The sequence below is a fragment of the Corvus hawaiiensis genome, chromosome 9, assembly GCF_020740725.1.
Source record: "Corvus hawaiiensis isolate bCorHaw1 chromosome 9, bCorHaw1.pri.cur, whole genome shotgun sequence".
Lineage (NCBI taxonomy): Eukaryota > Metazoa > Chordata > Aves > Passeriformes > Corvidae > Corvus > Corvus hawaiiensis.
Window position 1 is genome coordinate 8,640,651 of NC_063221.1, and position 16,912 is coordinate 8,657,562.

The window sequence follows — 16,912 nt, forward strand, 5'->3', positions numbered from 1 at the left end:
CGTGCAAGTTTTGTAGAGTGATCTGGAGCTGACAACTGTTCAACAGTTGTGTAACCACTGCAGGGCTGCTGAGGAGACACCTGGACAGGAACTGTGCTGGGCTGAAGAAGGGATGTACCTGTGTGGCACAGCCCTGGCATGCCCAGGACCAGTGACACCAGCAGGTCAGTGAGCAAGGGAAAGCTAAACCCATCATTTCACCTCTCAGGCTGACACCCGAGGAGGGGGGAAAGCCCCAGTACGGCACTGGGGGACATGAGTGCAGAGGGGACCCAAGTGAGACAGTGCAGGAGGGGGGAGTGTGTAGGGCTGGAGGGATGTACATGGGGAGCAGGTGTGAGCAGGCTGTGGGTGTGCACAAGGAGGGCTGTGTCTGTGCAGGGACCTGCTGTTCCTGCCCAGGGTGTGGATGGCCTGTGGCTGTCGGGTGTGTGCGAGGAAGACTCTGTGTGTGTGTGTGAGGGCAAGGCAGCGTGAGGGCTGTCCAAAACCACAGGTGGTACCTGTACATGATGGAGGCTGTGTGTGAATACAGGTGCACGTGCAGGAGAAGGGCTATGTGTACAGGCACATATGTGTGAGCACAGCACCACGTTTGTGTGTGTGTGTGTGTGTGTGTGTGTGTGAGGCTGTACCTGAGGACAGTCTGGTGTTCGTGTGTGTAGGGCTGCCCATGCCAGGTCAGGGCCGGTGCATGAGGGGAGCTGAGCCAGTGTGGGGACCGGAGATCTGGGTGAGGAGGGTTGCGTGAGGATAGGGGTGTTGTGTGTGTGTACAGGCGGTCAGTGTGTGTGCCACTGTGGTGTGTACAGGCAGTCTGTGTGCGCCTGTGTGTGAGGGCAGGCGGCCTGCGTGTGAGGGGAGGCTGCGTGTGTGTGTGTACTCTGTGTGTGTGAGCAGAGGTGCTCTCTGTGTTTGTGTACAGACTCTCTGTGTGTACAGGCAGCCTGTGTGTGTGTTTCTGTGTACGTACACTCACTCCCTCCCTCTGTGTGTGTGAGGAGGCCGTGCCACCCCCAGCCCAGCTCGATCCCATCCCGTCCCTCCCCTCGCAGGCCGGAGCGCCGCCCTCACACGCCGCGGGCGGGCGGCTCTGGCTCGCTCCCCTCCTTCCCTCCCGCTCCCGCCGCCGCCGCCGCTGCCGGGCCCCCTGCGCCGGGCCGCCGCCCCGCCCTCCGCCTCGCTCCCTCCCCGTCCGCCGGCGCGGCCCCTTTAATTCCCCCGCTCCCCTCCCCCGCCGCCTGCTCCAGCCTCCATTTTCCAGCGGATCCGGCACCTGGAGGCGGAGGCGGCGGGAGCGGCCCGCGCCCCGCACCCGGCCCGGTCGCGGGCATGGCCGCCAACATGTACCGGGTCGGAGGTAAGAGCGGCCCCGGCCCCGCCACCCACCCGCCCCGCGCTGCCTCCCGCGTGCGGCCGGCGCTCGGGGCCCGGCGGGGCAGGCCCGGGGCGGGGCGGGCGGCGGCCGGGGCAGTCCGGGAGGGGGCCGCGGGCGTGGGCGTGGGGCAAGGGCCTGGGGGGCTGCCCGCGGGAGGGGAGGCCTGGCGTGCGGTTACACGGCGTGAAGGGCTGCGGGGCCCGGCGCGGGGCGAGCCGGGGCGCTGTGCCCGGGGCTGGGTGAGCCGGGGTGGTGGGCGCAGCGAGATGGCTGAGGTGAGGGGGAACAGCCGCGTGGGGCCGTACGGGGTACGAGGGTGTAGGGAGACGAGGCATGTGAGGTTCGGGGTGGCGGGGGCTCGGGGGCTGGAGCAGATCCGGGACTGGGGCAGGGTGGGATGGGTGAGCGGGGCTGGAACAGAGCAGCCGTGGGGCTAGGCCCCGGGATGGGGCCCGGCGTGGAGAGAGAGGCTGCTCGGATGGGGGGTCATGCGGGGTTGTCGGGGTGGGGACCCAGGAGGAGTTGCTGAGATAAAGAGCACAAAGATGGGCAGAGGCTGCTGGTAGACCAGGGGGCTGATGTGAGGCACGTCCTGCAGATCTTGGCCTCCCCTTCCACTCTTGCTGTTTCGTTGTATGCTTTCCCATTAGTCTTCTATTCAGGGTTGCGCTCCTGTCTGATTGTCCTTTGTTTTGGCTCACGTGAAGAGAAAGGAGAGGCAACGGGGTTTGGGACTGTGTTTTATGGAATATAAACTGAGGGTGGTCTGGCATGAATTTGTGCTCGGCCATTTTCCTTCATAAAAGCTGTTCTGTGGAGCTTCCTTCTCCCCAGGACTATAGGCTGTACAGGAAGATGTTTTTGTGGAGTTCCCTCCTGTTCAAAATGTCCTGTTTCTTGTGGAGTTATGCAAAACCGAAGTAAAGTAAACAAGAGAAAAAATATAGCGAAGGTGGCCAAGCCATCCTGTCTGGCTGCTCTCCATCAACAACTACTTTCTGTTCTTTCTGCTGTTCTGGCCTACCATTACTTTTTACCCGGAAAAACACCACTTCTTTTGTCACATTTGTACTTTTTTTCTGGTTGCACCTGGTTTCGTAGAGGTATAGGAGGTAACTCTTGACTGTCCCGCTTTTTTGTTTTGGGTTGCCCCAAGCAGATAGTGCGCGTGTAGCATTATGTTTGTTTGGAGATGCTGAGAGTAGGATGATAGGCAAGAGGAGTTCAGGAAATTCACCCTGGTGTGCTTTGTGAAGGGAGTTGTTTCCTGGAAATTTTTGTTCAGCACTGAATGGCCAAGTCTTGTGGTGAGTGTCATCTCTTAGCATTTTGTATGGCTATATCTGTGCATCCCAGAGAAGGTGGGAAGATATCTCTGGAGGTCTCTAGATTGACATACTGCTAGAAAATGTCCTGGTAGATCAGAGTGCTTGGGGCTGTGTTCATCGCAGGCTCTAAGAATGGTGATGCCACTCTTACTTTGGGCCCTGTCCAGTATTTGACCATGCTTATAGAAAATACTTGTTTCTGTGTGCTTGGATGGATTTTCTCTTGTTCCAGCTGGGGTCCCTTTTCCTATTATCCCTCACCATATCCCTGCTTCTAAGCAGGGCTGGCTGACCCTTGAGGGATGCCATTAGTAACTAGCAGCCTGGTGAAGGTTGTAACTGCTGATTGTGATCCTTTGAACCTGATGTTACAGTTTTCCTCCTACCTTTATTGCCCAGTTTTCTGAGTATTTTGGTTTGAAGGATGCTGTGGGAGACTTAACATGGCCTTTGACACAAAGTCAAGGTATCCGACACCCCCTGCTCTCCCCTCAGCCACAGAGCCAGTCTCTTTGTCCCAGATGGGGGAGTCACGTTGGTCAGGCATGATTTGCCTTTGGAATATCCATTTTGGCTGGTCTCAGTTACCTTTTTGTCCTTCCTGCTCTTGGAAATGGTGCCCAGGATTTGCTCCGTGGCCTTTCTAGGCAGAGGGCAAGACAGCTGGCTGATAGCCAAGGTTACAGTGTTCTGTTATGGTCCATATGGATGAAGTCCTGATTTGATGTATTACCAAGATCAACATATGGATGGATGCAGCTGTTTCTGTGTGAGAGCTCTGTTCAGCCTGAGCCCAGGAGTGTGTGTTATCGAATTGTTTCTGACCTCTGGTGCTGCTATCTCCCACTAATGGTTTTGTGTACTGAAGTTGTGTGTGAACTCCAGGGCAGGATTAAATCCGGAATGGGATTTGTGCATAGTCATTTCATATGCTTCCTACTGGAAGACAAATACTCAGCAGATAATCTCTTATTACACTTGTGACTACCGGATGCACCACATGAACTCCAGACCTAACAGCTGCCAAAAGCAGCTTGCTCACTACAGATCAATACTGCTCCTGGAAGTGTATGTTCACTCAGAAAGCATGGTCACTGCTTTAGGCCTGGTCATGAAACACCACAAATTTTTGTTTTCAGAAGCCAGTGCTGTCTTGACAACAAGAGGACATGAAGTGTGTTGTTCTCTTCATGTATTTCTGGGTAGAGGAGCTGAGGAGCCTGCACTGTGGTGGCCGAAGTCTTCCCGTTGTGTTGAGTAGCAGAGTGACCATGCTGGGGGGCTTAGGAGCTGCCCCTTGAATGGTTGTCAGGCTCTGTGGATAAGTTGACTGGTGGCATCAGTTGTTTGGAGAGAGCAACTGGTTCTCCTGGATCCTGCCAAGTTTCTCCTGCTAGGTTTCTGATGGGGAGGGAGTTGGTTTCCAATACAAATGGGACTGTAACAAGCCAGCACAGTTCAGGAGGGATGTAAAACTTTGGAAATGTGTGGGGAAGAATGCCAGCATATCAAGTTCCAAAATGAAATGGGGGATCTTAGTCGTTGGCCAGAAGGAAATCCTGGAATCGCCTGTCTTCAGTGTAGCAGAAGTGAAGATTTTCTTAGCAGCTGCTGTACAGCCATGAAGCAAATGGCGGCATGAAGAAAGTGGACTGCTTTCACTTGGAAGGAGTCACGGTGGGCTGGTTTGCCTCTTCATGGAGCGCGGACTGGCAGCCTGCACAATCACAGACCGTATGGGAATGTTGGATAAACACCAGATCGGAGAAGCTTGGGACCTCTGAGCTGGAATTTGGGGCCTCTAATGAAAAAATGCATGTGGGAGAGAGATGTTCATTGTTCTAGCTAGTGCCAGGCTCTGCTTTCAGGAGAGTGCTGTGTCAGCTGCCTGGAAGAGAACAGGTCGTCTTGGTATCAAGAGACTATTCTGTCTCCGCCTTCTCCACGAGAGCTTAACTCTAGTGCGACAAGTATTCCTTTAGTGGTGGCAATTGACTGAGCCCCACTGCAGGTTTGTGCCCCTATGGCATTCCCTTGATGCAGTGAAACAATGATTTTTTGCATTTCCATCTTGCACTGATTTGAGGAACTTAATTTTTTCCACCTCCCTCCTCCTCACTTTTTGTTTTTTCCTGGATTATTTTTAATCTTGCATCAGCTACCCAATCTGGTTCACTGTGGGACTGTGTGAACAGCTGAATGGGCTCAGTGGGAGGGCAGGGAACAAGGGGATGGGGAAAGAAAGGATAGGAAGGATGGAGGAAAAACTACTGAAGACAATATTTCTGCTGAGATATATGTCAATTTATGCGTTTAGATGGAATCTTTTACATGCTTTTGACTTTTACGAGTTACCGTCTTGTTTGAGAGCATGCTTGGCTACAAAATTATCACTGTTTTTGACTCTGTGGTACATTTAAGGTATGTTTAAATGGCATTGGGAGATCTGATCGCAAGTCACTCAGGCACAGAAGTACTTGCTGCATCTAACACCTTTAAAGTGAGGGAAGTGATGACCCTCAGTGCCTGATGTAGGCACCTAAGGTTCACAGCAGCTTTATTCCAGTGTGCTGGAGGCTGAAGCTCCAGAACTTACTTATGTTGTTCATTACTTTATAGCTGCTGGTGGTGTGTCTGCCTTTGCTGCAGTCACACATCTTATTTCAGCGTAGTCCCCAAAGTTTTTAAGAATGGCAATATGGCATCATCTCTCTGTTACTATAGGGTGCTATTAATGTGTGGTTGGGGACTGTGGTTTGACCTGCCCCCATCCTATTCCATACTCCCACTTGGCATCCAGGCTCTTGTGGCAGCCTGCAGCTCTTCCATACTGCTGCTGCAGAGCTGTGAGCACAGGGATGGTGCATCAGTCTTCTTGACATCACAATAATGTCAATAATAATTGTTTGAGCTTTCCTGGTAAAGAACTGAGAGCTTTTAAGGAAGCTTGCTTAGAACATGTTGCTGAGTCCGAATCTGGAGCAAATTCAGATAATTTAGCTGCAAGATCACTTGTAAACCTTCTCCTGTCCCCTTGCTTTGTTGTCAGCGTGCACGTGTTTTGGGTGGCAGAAGGGCTTACTGTGCAATATCCTTATTTTGGTTGAGTTTGCTGGGTTTTTGTTTTCTAACTTTGCAGGTAACCTGAGCTGAGAGTGGGTTTAGTGGAGAGAAGTATTAAATAACCTGTAAAGATAAAAATGAGAGTTTATTCTTTAAAATTACTTACAGGCTTCTGCAGTCATTGGCCCTAATGAATTTAGGACAGCTTCTAGCTTATCACCTCTCAGCAACAGCTAGGCAGTGGGTTTCTTCATCTTTTCCTTTCATTGTTTCTAGTTACACAGGTTTATCTTGCATGTTTTGCAGTCTTCCTTTCCTTCCCTTCCCTTTCCCCTCTCCCCCATATCGGACTGCTTCAGCATTTGTTAGCTTTTTATTGGGAAACGCTGCATGGAGGAGAGTGTTGTCAGCCAGCTTAGGTGTGTTTGGGGGCTAGAGCTGTGACAACTCTGCATTTGTAATAGCTGCAAACCATTTGCAGCTGGCACAGTGGAATGAAAGGACTAAGCTTGTTTCTGCCAAAGGGGGTAAGCTGGCTTCCCCCTCCTTGTCCCAGCAGGGTGGTGCTCACCTCCTGCCTTTTCTCATTTTTTCTTGGCTGCCTCTTTGGCCAGGTTGGTGTCACTGGCCCGTTGAAAAGTCAGCAGAGAAGCAGAGACAGCCTTCTGCTCTGTTAGTGAGAGTTTAGACAGTTCCTGGGCTGGTGAGTGGGAGACTGTGCCAGGGCAGCCTTCTGGGACGGCTGGGATGGGGGACACTGCTGGAAGTCTGAGGAGTGGCTGAGTCACTCCTTGGTAGTGACTGTTTTGCTCCTTAACAGCCCTCAGGGTCTGTCAGTCTTGTGTGTTCTGCCTTTCAGTGATGGTGAATAAAAAACACTTGATAAGAAATTGTGGAAAAAGGACTCCTAAAACTTGTCTTGTTTAACTAGTATGATTTTGGTGAATGTAAAAGATGTTCCTTTCACATGCATCTAGTTGTTTTCCAAGCAACTTTTGATGTCTGAGCATCCTGACTTTAAATAAATAGTGTGCATAGTGTCTCCCCAGTAGGATGAGAAGAGAATGAGGTGGTTGCTGTTACTGTTTTTACTTTTATTTATAAACCACTCCTGAGCAGTTTGGGGTTGCTGGAAAGGAGGTTGGCTTCTGGTAGTTCTGGGCATCTGCTGGTAAAAGGTAACCTGTGAAGTCAGTCTTACTTCTGCACCAAGTAAGGTTTTTTTTACACTCTATCTTGTTGCTTTCCAAGCATGTTATTTTTTTTAAATCCCCAAGCAGGTAAGAGATCAAGCCCTGCAGCTGCTTTGCCTCAGTTTCCCATGAGGTTTGGATAACTGGAACAGTTGGGAAAGGTGCTCTTGTAAGCTATTATGGTCCTAGGTCTTTGGAGCTCATCACCGTAAATCCAGTATACAAAGAGGCCCCGCTTCAGAGTGTCTTTGAAGGTCTGGAAGGGTTCCTTGTCCCCTCTTAACTTGTAAAACCAAGTCTGGAAGGACCTGCAAAGTACTAGTCGAACTTCTAGGCTTTGGCCCAGCCCAGAAGAAACCATGTGCACGGTCTTCTTTTCCAGCTCTTTGGCTGGACCACCTTTAGGAAGGAGAAGCGTTTGAGATAATTTTTACTTGATGTTGATCAGTGAAGCAAAGCAAAGAGGTTAGCTGGTGGCTTTAAAGTGAGTGTGCAAGTGGAGGAAAGATTTGGGCTTCTCCGGTCTTTTGCACGTGCGTTACTTGCAAGCTGTTGAGTCTTCACGGTGCCTGGGCTTTCATGGCTCTGGTTCTGTGCATTGCCAGATCATGATCTGTGTCAGATGTGGCCCATGGTAATGTTTCTGTTAAATTGCACACGACGTGCTCTGGTTGATTTGGGGACTGTATGCTTTCATGCAAGATGTAGGAGGACAGATGACACTTGACCAAGCATAAAGTTAGTGTGGCGTGAACAGATGATTCCTGATTTAGCACAGGACTTGTCCTTACAGAGTTAAGTTGTCAACATCTGAGCAAATTTGAACCAGCCAAGTGAGACAGTTTCTGTGGATGTTTCTTTTGATAGTGTTGATTTAAGATGTTTCTTTTGGTAGGGTGTCCACTTAAATGATTGTTGCTATCTTCTCCTTGCTTCCTTTGCTGGGCTTACACAGCTTGGCCTGGCTGTTCGGTGGAGCAGGGCAGGAATTGGTTTGGTTGGAGACAGTTTTTGACCTGTGTGAGTGCCTAACTGGGTTTACCATGTGCAGGCCTCCTGCCATCCAAGGAGAGGCTGTCACAACTTGAGGGGGTGGTATGAGAGGGCGGGGGATGAATCAGCTTCACTGGCACTCTTGTTTGAAGAAACATCTGCAAAAACGCTGGCAGGAGTTCACACTTTGTCCATGTTTTACATTGTGAAGCCGTGATGTTTCTGATCTGGCACTGAAACCCCTACCTCCGGACTTAATATATTGTCATAGTGTGGCCTAAGCAGTTAATTCACATTGGCAAACTGAAGTTCAGCGTTGCTCTTAAACAAACAAGCAAACCCAAACACGAAACACAACTTTTTTTAGTTAGTTTGTTTCTTGAGGGTGATGCCAAACTTGGTGTCTTGAGTACTGCAGAGGTTCTTGTTTTGCAACTCTTGAGATTCTTGCAGGGGACACGATGCTAATTTCTTGTTATCTTCTTTGCTGCCTAAATATCTTTTGGAAAGTAATGTTTTTCTTATCTGTCCTTAGCAATGAGAATTACAACGGAACAGGCTGTTTTCTTGGCTGCTACAGATGGTGATTGCTGTTAGGGTGTAGCTTGAGGATACTCCTCTTCCATTCCCCCTACCCACTCCAAGTATTCCCCCACGATTTAAGTAAGAAACCCTTACTAGTTTCTCTGTCTGCTCGAGTGTTTCTCTGGTAAGTGACTCTTCTCTAAATTCGACCGTCCTGGTCTTCCCTTACAACACACCTTTGGGGAAAGGTTTTTCTTTTTTTAAGCCTGAACTATTTCCATGGTATTGACGCACAAAGAATGGCACTGGATGCAGCTGAAATTACATAGGCTTATGGCTTTGCTACTGCAGAAAATGTTTATATGGCTATGTTCTTGGGAAGTGAAGTGGCAGAAGAGGCAATGCAGAACAGGCTTTGTGTCCAGAGGCCTTTAAATCATGCTTAGATACCTCCTGTAAAGCGCAGAATAAAAAAAGTGGTTCTCCATGAACGTTTAGTGTGTGCTTGTCCTGCAGGAAGCTGAAGGGAGTTGACTCAGTGAACCTGAAGTGTCAGTCCCACATGCAAATGTGCCTTAGCTGTAGCTGGAATATTGGGAGTGGATGAATTGAAATTAGTTTCCTTGAATTGCCATATAATTGATTTCTAACATCAGAATTGCTTCTTTGTCCTCAGGGTAGTGCTTTAGAAGCTTAATTTTATTTCCAGGATTCTCACACAGTTTCTTTTCAAGTCTTGTTTGTACCGACTTTTGGTGTACTTTAAGGTGGCATCCCTAATGGCAGTTACCTCAGTGTGGCTCAGCTCTTACCTAAGAGTGACCCATGAAGAACAGCTGACACCCATAACCTCTTTTGTCAAAAGTACCAGCAGACTCCTGTCCTTTGGTTTTTTTCCATAGATGTCTGTAAGCGAAAACAGCCAACAGTGCTATAAGGATACTGACAATCTAAAAGTTGTGGTTTTTCTTCCATGAGGTGGTTCTTTCCCTTCTTCTGTTCCCCCTCCTTTGGAATGTTACACTTTTACTGGCAAAGGTACCATCTGTATGAGCTTTGTGCCTTGTCCAGAGCTGAGGTCTTCAGTCCCTAGGCTATTGCTGTGAGGCAGAATACCTGCCTTCTTCTCTGGCAGAGAGGGTAAATATTTGGGAGCACACCTGGCCATCGTGAATCAGATTAGAAGTTAATTGAGCCCAGGACCTGCCTTGAGCAGCACTGACAATAGCGGTGTTGAGAGGTGCATAAGAAAGCGAGGACTTTTAATAATTCCTCCAAACATTGTGGAATCTCCAGTGATTTGCTTTAAAACTTAATCTATTAATTGTTTCTGAAACAGGAACCATTTCATATTTCGGTCTTACCTTTCTCACTTTCTCTTGTAGTTTTTGTATCTATGTCTTTAAGATAGGGAACAATGATCAGAACCTAATTATCTTTGAGATTTCTGTCCCTCTGTGAAATGTCTGAACAAAGGGTTCAGGAGTTAATAGGGAAGAACTAATGCATGGATAATGGAGTTGCATAAACCTTGTTTCACTAAGAATCAGGCAAAAAATGATATGAGATGGCTGGACAAGAATTTTTCTTGCCCATTCCCTTGACATGATAGAAAACAAAGAGCAGAAGACCTCTGGGAAGTTCCAAATACCATAATGTTTCAGAGTTTAAACTGGATCAAGCAATTGACAGTTTGTCCAATCAAGTTGCTTGTCATTAACTTCGATTTATTTTTCTTTTTACTTCAAAAAGATAGATTATGTCTTGAGTAGGTTTCTGTATGGAAGGTACTTTAGTTTTTGTTTGTAACTGTTACAGGTTCTTCAAAGTTTGGTGGGTTTTTTTTGTTGTTGCAGTAACTCTTGCTAGAAGAGCTGGCGTGGATAAACAACTGTCTCAACTTTTTTATAGGTCCGTGCATAATCCATAGTCCTGTTACATGGACCTTATTGTGAATTGCTTCTCCTTTGAGTTATGGTTTGGGTAATATTTAACCTGGATTTTTGGAGGCCTGTCAGAAAAGGGATCCATAGGTTACATCTCAAAACAGCCAAGTAACATTGGCTGTCCCTTTCTAGTACTGCACATTTGGAAGAAAATATAACGTGAACATTTTGTTCACCACGTGAGTGTGTAGATAATCCTTGCTCAAGAAACAAGAGCAAAGCTGGCTTGATTTAACTGGGGTACTTCAACTTATCCCTGCTAAATTTAGTGATGGTTTGTTGTTAACTGTATGGAGGGGAGATTTCTGCAGGAGATGTTTGCTTTTGCCATGTCCCTCACTACTTGGCTCTAGGTATTTCAGAGGCTTGTGTGCTTGGCATTTCCACATTTTATTTAAGGAGTTGGGTGGTAATGTAGTAGCCACAAATACTGCCGTCCTGCAAATACAAATGGAGCCTGTGCTGACAGTATATCCTTAATACCTTTGTTGATCCACGAAAGACATTAATTTGTTAATACCTGGTTTGTGTATATTGCCAGATGTATTAGACCCCATAATTCGTTTAGGAGTAGAAAGAACTGTTTCAGTTTTGCCTTTCTGGTGATGAAAATACTGTGCTGGTGAAGCTTTCTGTGTTGAAACTCGTCTGCTCTGTAACTAAACATTTAATCGGGTGACTGCTGCTGTGAGTGTTGCTGTGAGTGTTTTTTGAACAGCCAGAAGGCAGTAGGACCTGGGTTCTGCCAGGTGAGATTGCAGGACTTAAAGGCTGAAAGTAGTGTTGCCTCTCCAGCTTCCTCTTTCACACCAAGAGGGATTGTATTATTCAAAATGTAAAATGATTGATAGTTTGGGGACAAAGCTGGTGAATAATTTGAAAACTGGAACTTACTGAAGGAAACTGGCCCAAAGTTGAATTGGAGAGCCCAGAATGTGAGGAGGCGCATATTTCCTGTAAAAGAAGTCATAAAACAAGCAGGTCATCGTAAGTTTATGCACTCTCTTGATGGTCATTTTTAATTCAGGGCAGCAGCTTTGTGCATTGGGGAGGGGAAATATTTACAACTGTGAAGTTAACTTCTTTATCACATGTCTGGAATTGCACATTGTGCCCAGCAGTGGTAGCATGTGTGGGAAGAGGAAGGCTCCAGCCTCCCTCATATCCTGAGTACCTCTGTAGGTTGGTGCAGTACTCGCTGTGTAAGACTTCCGGGGGGTAAGGTAGGGAATACTCAGCGAGGTCAGTCCTCAGGAAGCACTTGTAGCTGGAAAGGCAAGTGTGCGTTGGGAAGGATAAAAATACTTTTGGGCATTTTTGCAACTTGATCACCTAAAAGCCCATAAGGTTATTAGGTAGCTCAGACATGTCTAATCTGATAAATATCTGACCTCTAGACAGTGTGTGTTATTTATTTTGCTGTACGCCCTTTTCTTTTTTCTTTTCCATGGACTGATGTAGACATAAGCAACAGGTGACATGAAGAAGGCAGAGAGGAAAGCTCTTTTGCAATAATGTCTTAAAAGCATATGAGAGCAAAAAGAAATTCTGTTAATTGCCAATTGAGAACAATTATTTTACTGCCTTTATGGAAGATTTTCATCTTCTGTAGTCTATAGGCTGTCATTCTAGTTTTAACTGCTGTACTGTTGCAAATGTACTTGTGTCTCTGTGTTCTAGCAGTTCATTGTTTTCTAGCAAGTTGTTGTGCATATTCAGAAAAAGTATTATGGGATATAAAGGCTTTTTTTGGATAGATTTATGTATGTGGGTACTTCTGCTCTATAACAACACAGGCAAGAAGAAGAACTACATCTTGAGTTTGTCAGAAGGTGATGATCTGTGTGATGGTCCTTACTGTCTTTTGGTATTCCCACACTCCTCAGTCATTGTTGTAGCCTGATCACAGAGAACTGTAATATGCATGAGTGGTGCCATTAGTTATGACCGTGGTATGGATGCATGGCTGTTTAATTTGGGGATGGTAAGCTGAAGCTGACAGCTGTTGTGAAGGTATGGGGTTGAAACTCTCTTCAGGTGGCTGGGTGGTGAGGGATTGCCTTCACGTGCTTTTTATGGTGGTGAGAGGGCATGTCATGCTTGTGGGATGCAGAGCAGTTTTGGACTAGTCCTTTTCTTCTATTTTTGGGTAGGAAGGCAAATAAATCAGCAAGGATAGATAGTTGTGTTTGAAGGGTGTGACTTGTTTTGTTTGCTATCAGGCTCTACTTTTCTTTCCCTAGACCTTATTTTTTGTTCTAGTGAACTCTTCCTTCCTGTTCTTAGTGGGAGTTGAGATGCATATCTCCCTGTTGTCTAGAGATCTGCTAATTTTGTCTGCTTCCCCATCCCCTCTTTCAGCCCAGGGTGCAGGCACCCTGGCAGTTGTGTGCGTACAGGATGTCTCCCATTGACAGCTGGATTGTTGGGAGTATGTGGAAGGTCTCTGTTATTGTGTGTGCACATGCATCTGCCATTGCAGATACTGCCCTGAAAGCAAACTGGGAATAATATTAGTTGGGTAGGCAGTATGAGAAAGGGTGCACTTCCATGGCATGGGAGGAAGCTGGAGATTAAGTGGAAGAGCTACTCAAGGAGAAAGGCAGTGCTTTGGAGTGTAGGGACCAGTGGTGTGCCTTCTTTAAACCTCCTGTGCAGGAAACCAACCTTGTTCGGCTTTGTTGCTTGTGGAGCAGTGTTTTCACCAGCCCAAGCATCAGTTTGGAGAGCGGTTTGTTGAACTTAAAATTTCCGTGTTGTACATGTGGAACAGGAATTCAAACAATTCTCTGTGCAGGACAGCATTTTAATTTTAATTCTAGTATTTAAAATCTCTATGGAAAATGCAAACACTTTCCTCTGATATGCTTTATTTTGTGTTATGTGATTTGCAGTGTGCTCTGCATGACTTGCAGATAGGTGTGGAGGGCTGGGAGCCCTTGGCACAGGAGCCCTCTGCTCTCCCTTGTAGAAGAGAGACCTGGGGGCAAGATGATCTTCCCCAGATATAAGCAATCTTCCTCTGGGTCATGGGGAGAAAGTGAACCACCCCCAGCACGCCTTGTTTCTATATGGTAATACCCAGTACCCAGCTGGCCTAGTTGGTTTCTACCCCACCCCCTGCTTACCCCATATAACCTCTGCCCCCTAGCCCTGATGTAGGGAGCCTTGTCCCTGGCCACCCCTTCACAGGGGCTGCTGGACGATGAAAGCTGCCTCTGGGGAACTGCTGTACAAGGCTCCTGTCTCTCTATCCCCGAGTTCGCCTTGGGTGATTTCACAAAGAGCTGAATCACAAGAACTGGAATCACTTGTAGCTGGGAAATGGCTACACTTGCTGAAATCGCTTGTTGCCCAGGGAAGCCGGCCACCGCTCCTGGAAGAGTTGTTCCTTGCAGGATGCTCTCTCTAGGAAGGTCGTGGCACACCGGGTTGCCCATCCCCAGGCCTCCTTGGAAGCAACAGGGAGGAAGAAGCCCTTTTCCAGGTAATTTGAGCAATGGGACGTATGTCTCCATTAGTTGCATAGCTACTGGTGAAATGTTTAACATAGTTGTGGAATTAGTCCAAAACATGGATGAGATGTACTGGGCCGGGGATTAGACATGCTGAAGTCACCAAGCACTGGCCTGAGAATGCACCTCTGCACTGTCATATGTCAGCTCTTGAAGCATCCTGATATTTGGTTCTGCCTTTCTGCCAGCAGTGTGCAGAATGTGGTGGTTCCTGTGAGCTTGGTTTGCAGTTGTTGGTCGCACAGTGCTGGTCTGGGGATGCTCCTGCTGCTGACCGAGAAAATGTTGGGGGCTTTATTATTCTGTACTGTTGGATACCACTGTGAGCTATTCTTTGGTAAACCATTCATCTGTGATAAGCTTTCTTCAAATCCATGCCGGATTTTACAATCAATAAACTGTAGTTATGTGAAAAATCAAGTTAATGTTCACTTGAGGTATAAAATGTGTCTCTGAGAATATATGCATGTACATGCACACAAAAAAGCTGATTAGAAATTATGTGAACTATGAACGTTTGTAACAGCCACCTGAAACCCATGGGATTAAAGACAAGGTTATATTTTCAAGACACAGATAGACGTTTCCTTTGGTTTTAATTTTTAATTTTCAGGCACAGTGTTTGCAAAAGTAATATTTTTTGCATCTACCTCAGTCAAAATACCTGAAGTGAGGAGTAGCTGGATTATTGGAGGGGTGGAGGGAAAGAACTCGTCCTTTCTTCACACGTTGGAGCCTTCCAGTGAGCAGTGGCCAGTGACTTTGGAGGCACCTCAAAGCTTCAACATCCTCCACTGCAGTGCCGTTGTAGGGCATGGGTGGTTCTGCTGTGGGAGAAATAATTTCTCTTTACTCTGCTGATCAGTAAATTGCTTAATGCCCACCATTGTTATTTCAGTCAGCAGTTGTTATTGCTGAAGCTGCCAAATATCTGTTTGGTTTTGTGACTTCTGGTAGAGTTGGTCATAGTAATGTTGAGCCTGTTGTTTCCTGTTTGATGCGCTGCACAGAGCTGGTGTTCGGGAATGGAAAATTAGGATCTTTACTTACTTGGGTGTTTTAACCATTTCTGTTACCAACCCACAAAGTTTTCTACAAACCAGATGTCCAAACTGTATTCCTCACTTGAGATCTCTCACCAGTTTAAAGCCTGCAGGGATGTGGTATTTAAGAGAAACTGACCCTTGCAGTCAGGAAGAAAGTTTTGGAGTCACTCAGATGCATGTTAGTGTGTGTGGAGATGGCTGATGGTCAGTCTGAGATGTCTGGAGCGCAGAATGCACAAAAATGTCAAAAATTGGGTGTGCTATTTCAGTGCTCCTTAGCCCTGGTTACACTCTGTTTGAATACCCCAGACTTGTGCGAGTGTAGGCATTAAAACTCTTTGCTTGTCACTTCAACCAAGACCAGGTTGGGACTTCGCTATCAAGGTGTCTTGACAACACACTTTTTGAAAAGACAAAAGCTTGGAAAATATATTTGTTAAGAATTGTTGCTCTTGGGATTGTAACCCCTGGGATTCCTGGTTAGTGAATCTCTCCTAAGGCAGCCCAGCTGTGTTGAAGGGGCAAGAGGGCACTTTGGTTGTTTGCAGGTAGTGCAAGCAGCAGTTTCCCTGGGGTCCTTTGCCTGGTGGTCACTGCTGTGCTCTTGTGTCCCATGCAGCAAGTAGGTCTGTCTGTAAATCTGGGGAGACCTATGGATAACAGGGGCTGTAAGCAGCAGTCTGAAAAAATGCATCTGGAGCTCGGGTTGTGTTACACGGGCAAGCGGAAGGGCTGTGATGGGTAAATGCTCTGGTGTCTCTCTGGTCACCCTGGAGATAAAAGGGGACTCCTCAACTCTCCTGGTGCAGTTTTTCAGGAGCAGAGACCTATGGGGGTGTCTTCCTTCCTCTGGGCTGGGAAGGAGGGAACAGTATCTGTGCTTTCCACGGCCCTTTTAACAAGGATTTCAGGGAGGTTGAGGGTAACAGCCTCAGTAGTTGTCCCTATTTACAGAGGGCAAGCACCACTGAACACCATTCATCCCGGAGCATCACGCTAATGTAGGCATTGTGAAAGATCACCTGAGGCGTGCCCGGGGGCTACGGGTGTTTTGCTCCAAACACAAATGAGCTGGGAAATCTGGAGGGAAATCGTCTTAGTTAGGCCTGGAAGGAATTGTTGTCAGATCTGTATGCAAGGTCAGCACCTTGTCAGCGGGGAGGTGGATTCAGCCCCCTCTTTGCCTCAGTTCAGGGTTAGGGTTTGGCTACTGGAGTTTTGGGAGATAAAGACCAGTCCATTCCGAGCTCCTGAGCATCTGTTTTCTTAAGGACTGCTTAAGCTTGGAGTTCCGTAATACTAAATAATTTATATGGCACTCATGCGTGTTTCTGTAATTTTTTTTGAAGGCACTACCTTTGGTAAAGAACTAATTTTTTTCATTTAACTTTAGATGTTTATCCTGCTTGAAAATACAAGTATTACTGACCAGTTTGGACAGCTATATGGAATTTTGTTGAGGGCATTCTAGGATCGCATAACCGTAAAAGATCAGGAAGTAGAGAAAAAGATGAGAGAAAGAAACTATTTGTATTCTAAAGTAAATGAGCCATACTTGTAAACTGGAGGGGGGAAGAGAAAGATCACATATTGCTGGTGAGAAGTGGCTGGATTTTGATAAGAAGAGGAAGCAAGTAAAGACAACAGTGTGGTCTAAGTGGAAATAATCTGATCAGAGAGAAAAGGAAGATCACGTGCTTTGCTTTCCAGGCTGATAAAGGTTTTGATTCGATTTTTAGCAGTTCATATTTTAAAGAGTCTTTTTTCTTTTTGTCAGATTATGTCTACTTCGAAAATTCTTCAAGTAACCCCTATTTGATACGAAGAATAGAAGAACTCAATAAGGTAAACATTTTTTTCCATTGAGTCTTTGAAGTTAATTGGATTTATGATCTGCTTGATTCGATTAAAATCAAAACAATTCT

General features: G+C 46.8%; 1 protein-coding gene across 6 annotated transcripts in view; it reads left to right on the top strand.

Moving 5' to 3' along the window:
• The first annotated feature begins 1,195 nt into the window (after window positions 1–1,195).
• Window positions 1,196–16,912, top strand: part of MTA1 (metastasis associated 1) — a 79,140-nt gene continuing 63,423 nt past the window's right edge. For 2 of the 6 annotated variants that reach the window (XM_048312326.1, XM_048312327.1), the window contains exons 1-2: window positions 13,684–13,913; window positions 16,765–16,832. In XM_048312326.1, coding sequence (XP_048168283.1) covers window positions 13,751–13,913; window positions 16,765–16,832 — 231 coding nt within the window. In that variant the 5' untranslated portion in view covers window positions 13,684–13,750. Of the gene's footprint in view, window positions 1,361–13,428; window positions 13,914–16,764; window positions 16,833–16,912 lie in introns of those variants that run through there. The other 4 variants (XM_048312328.1, XM_048312331.1, XM_048312330.1 and 1 more) reach the window with 4 other exon arrangements.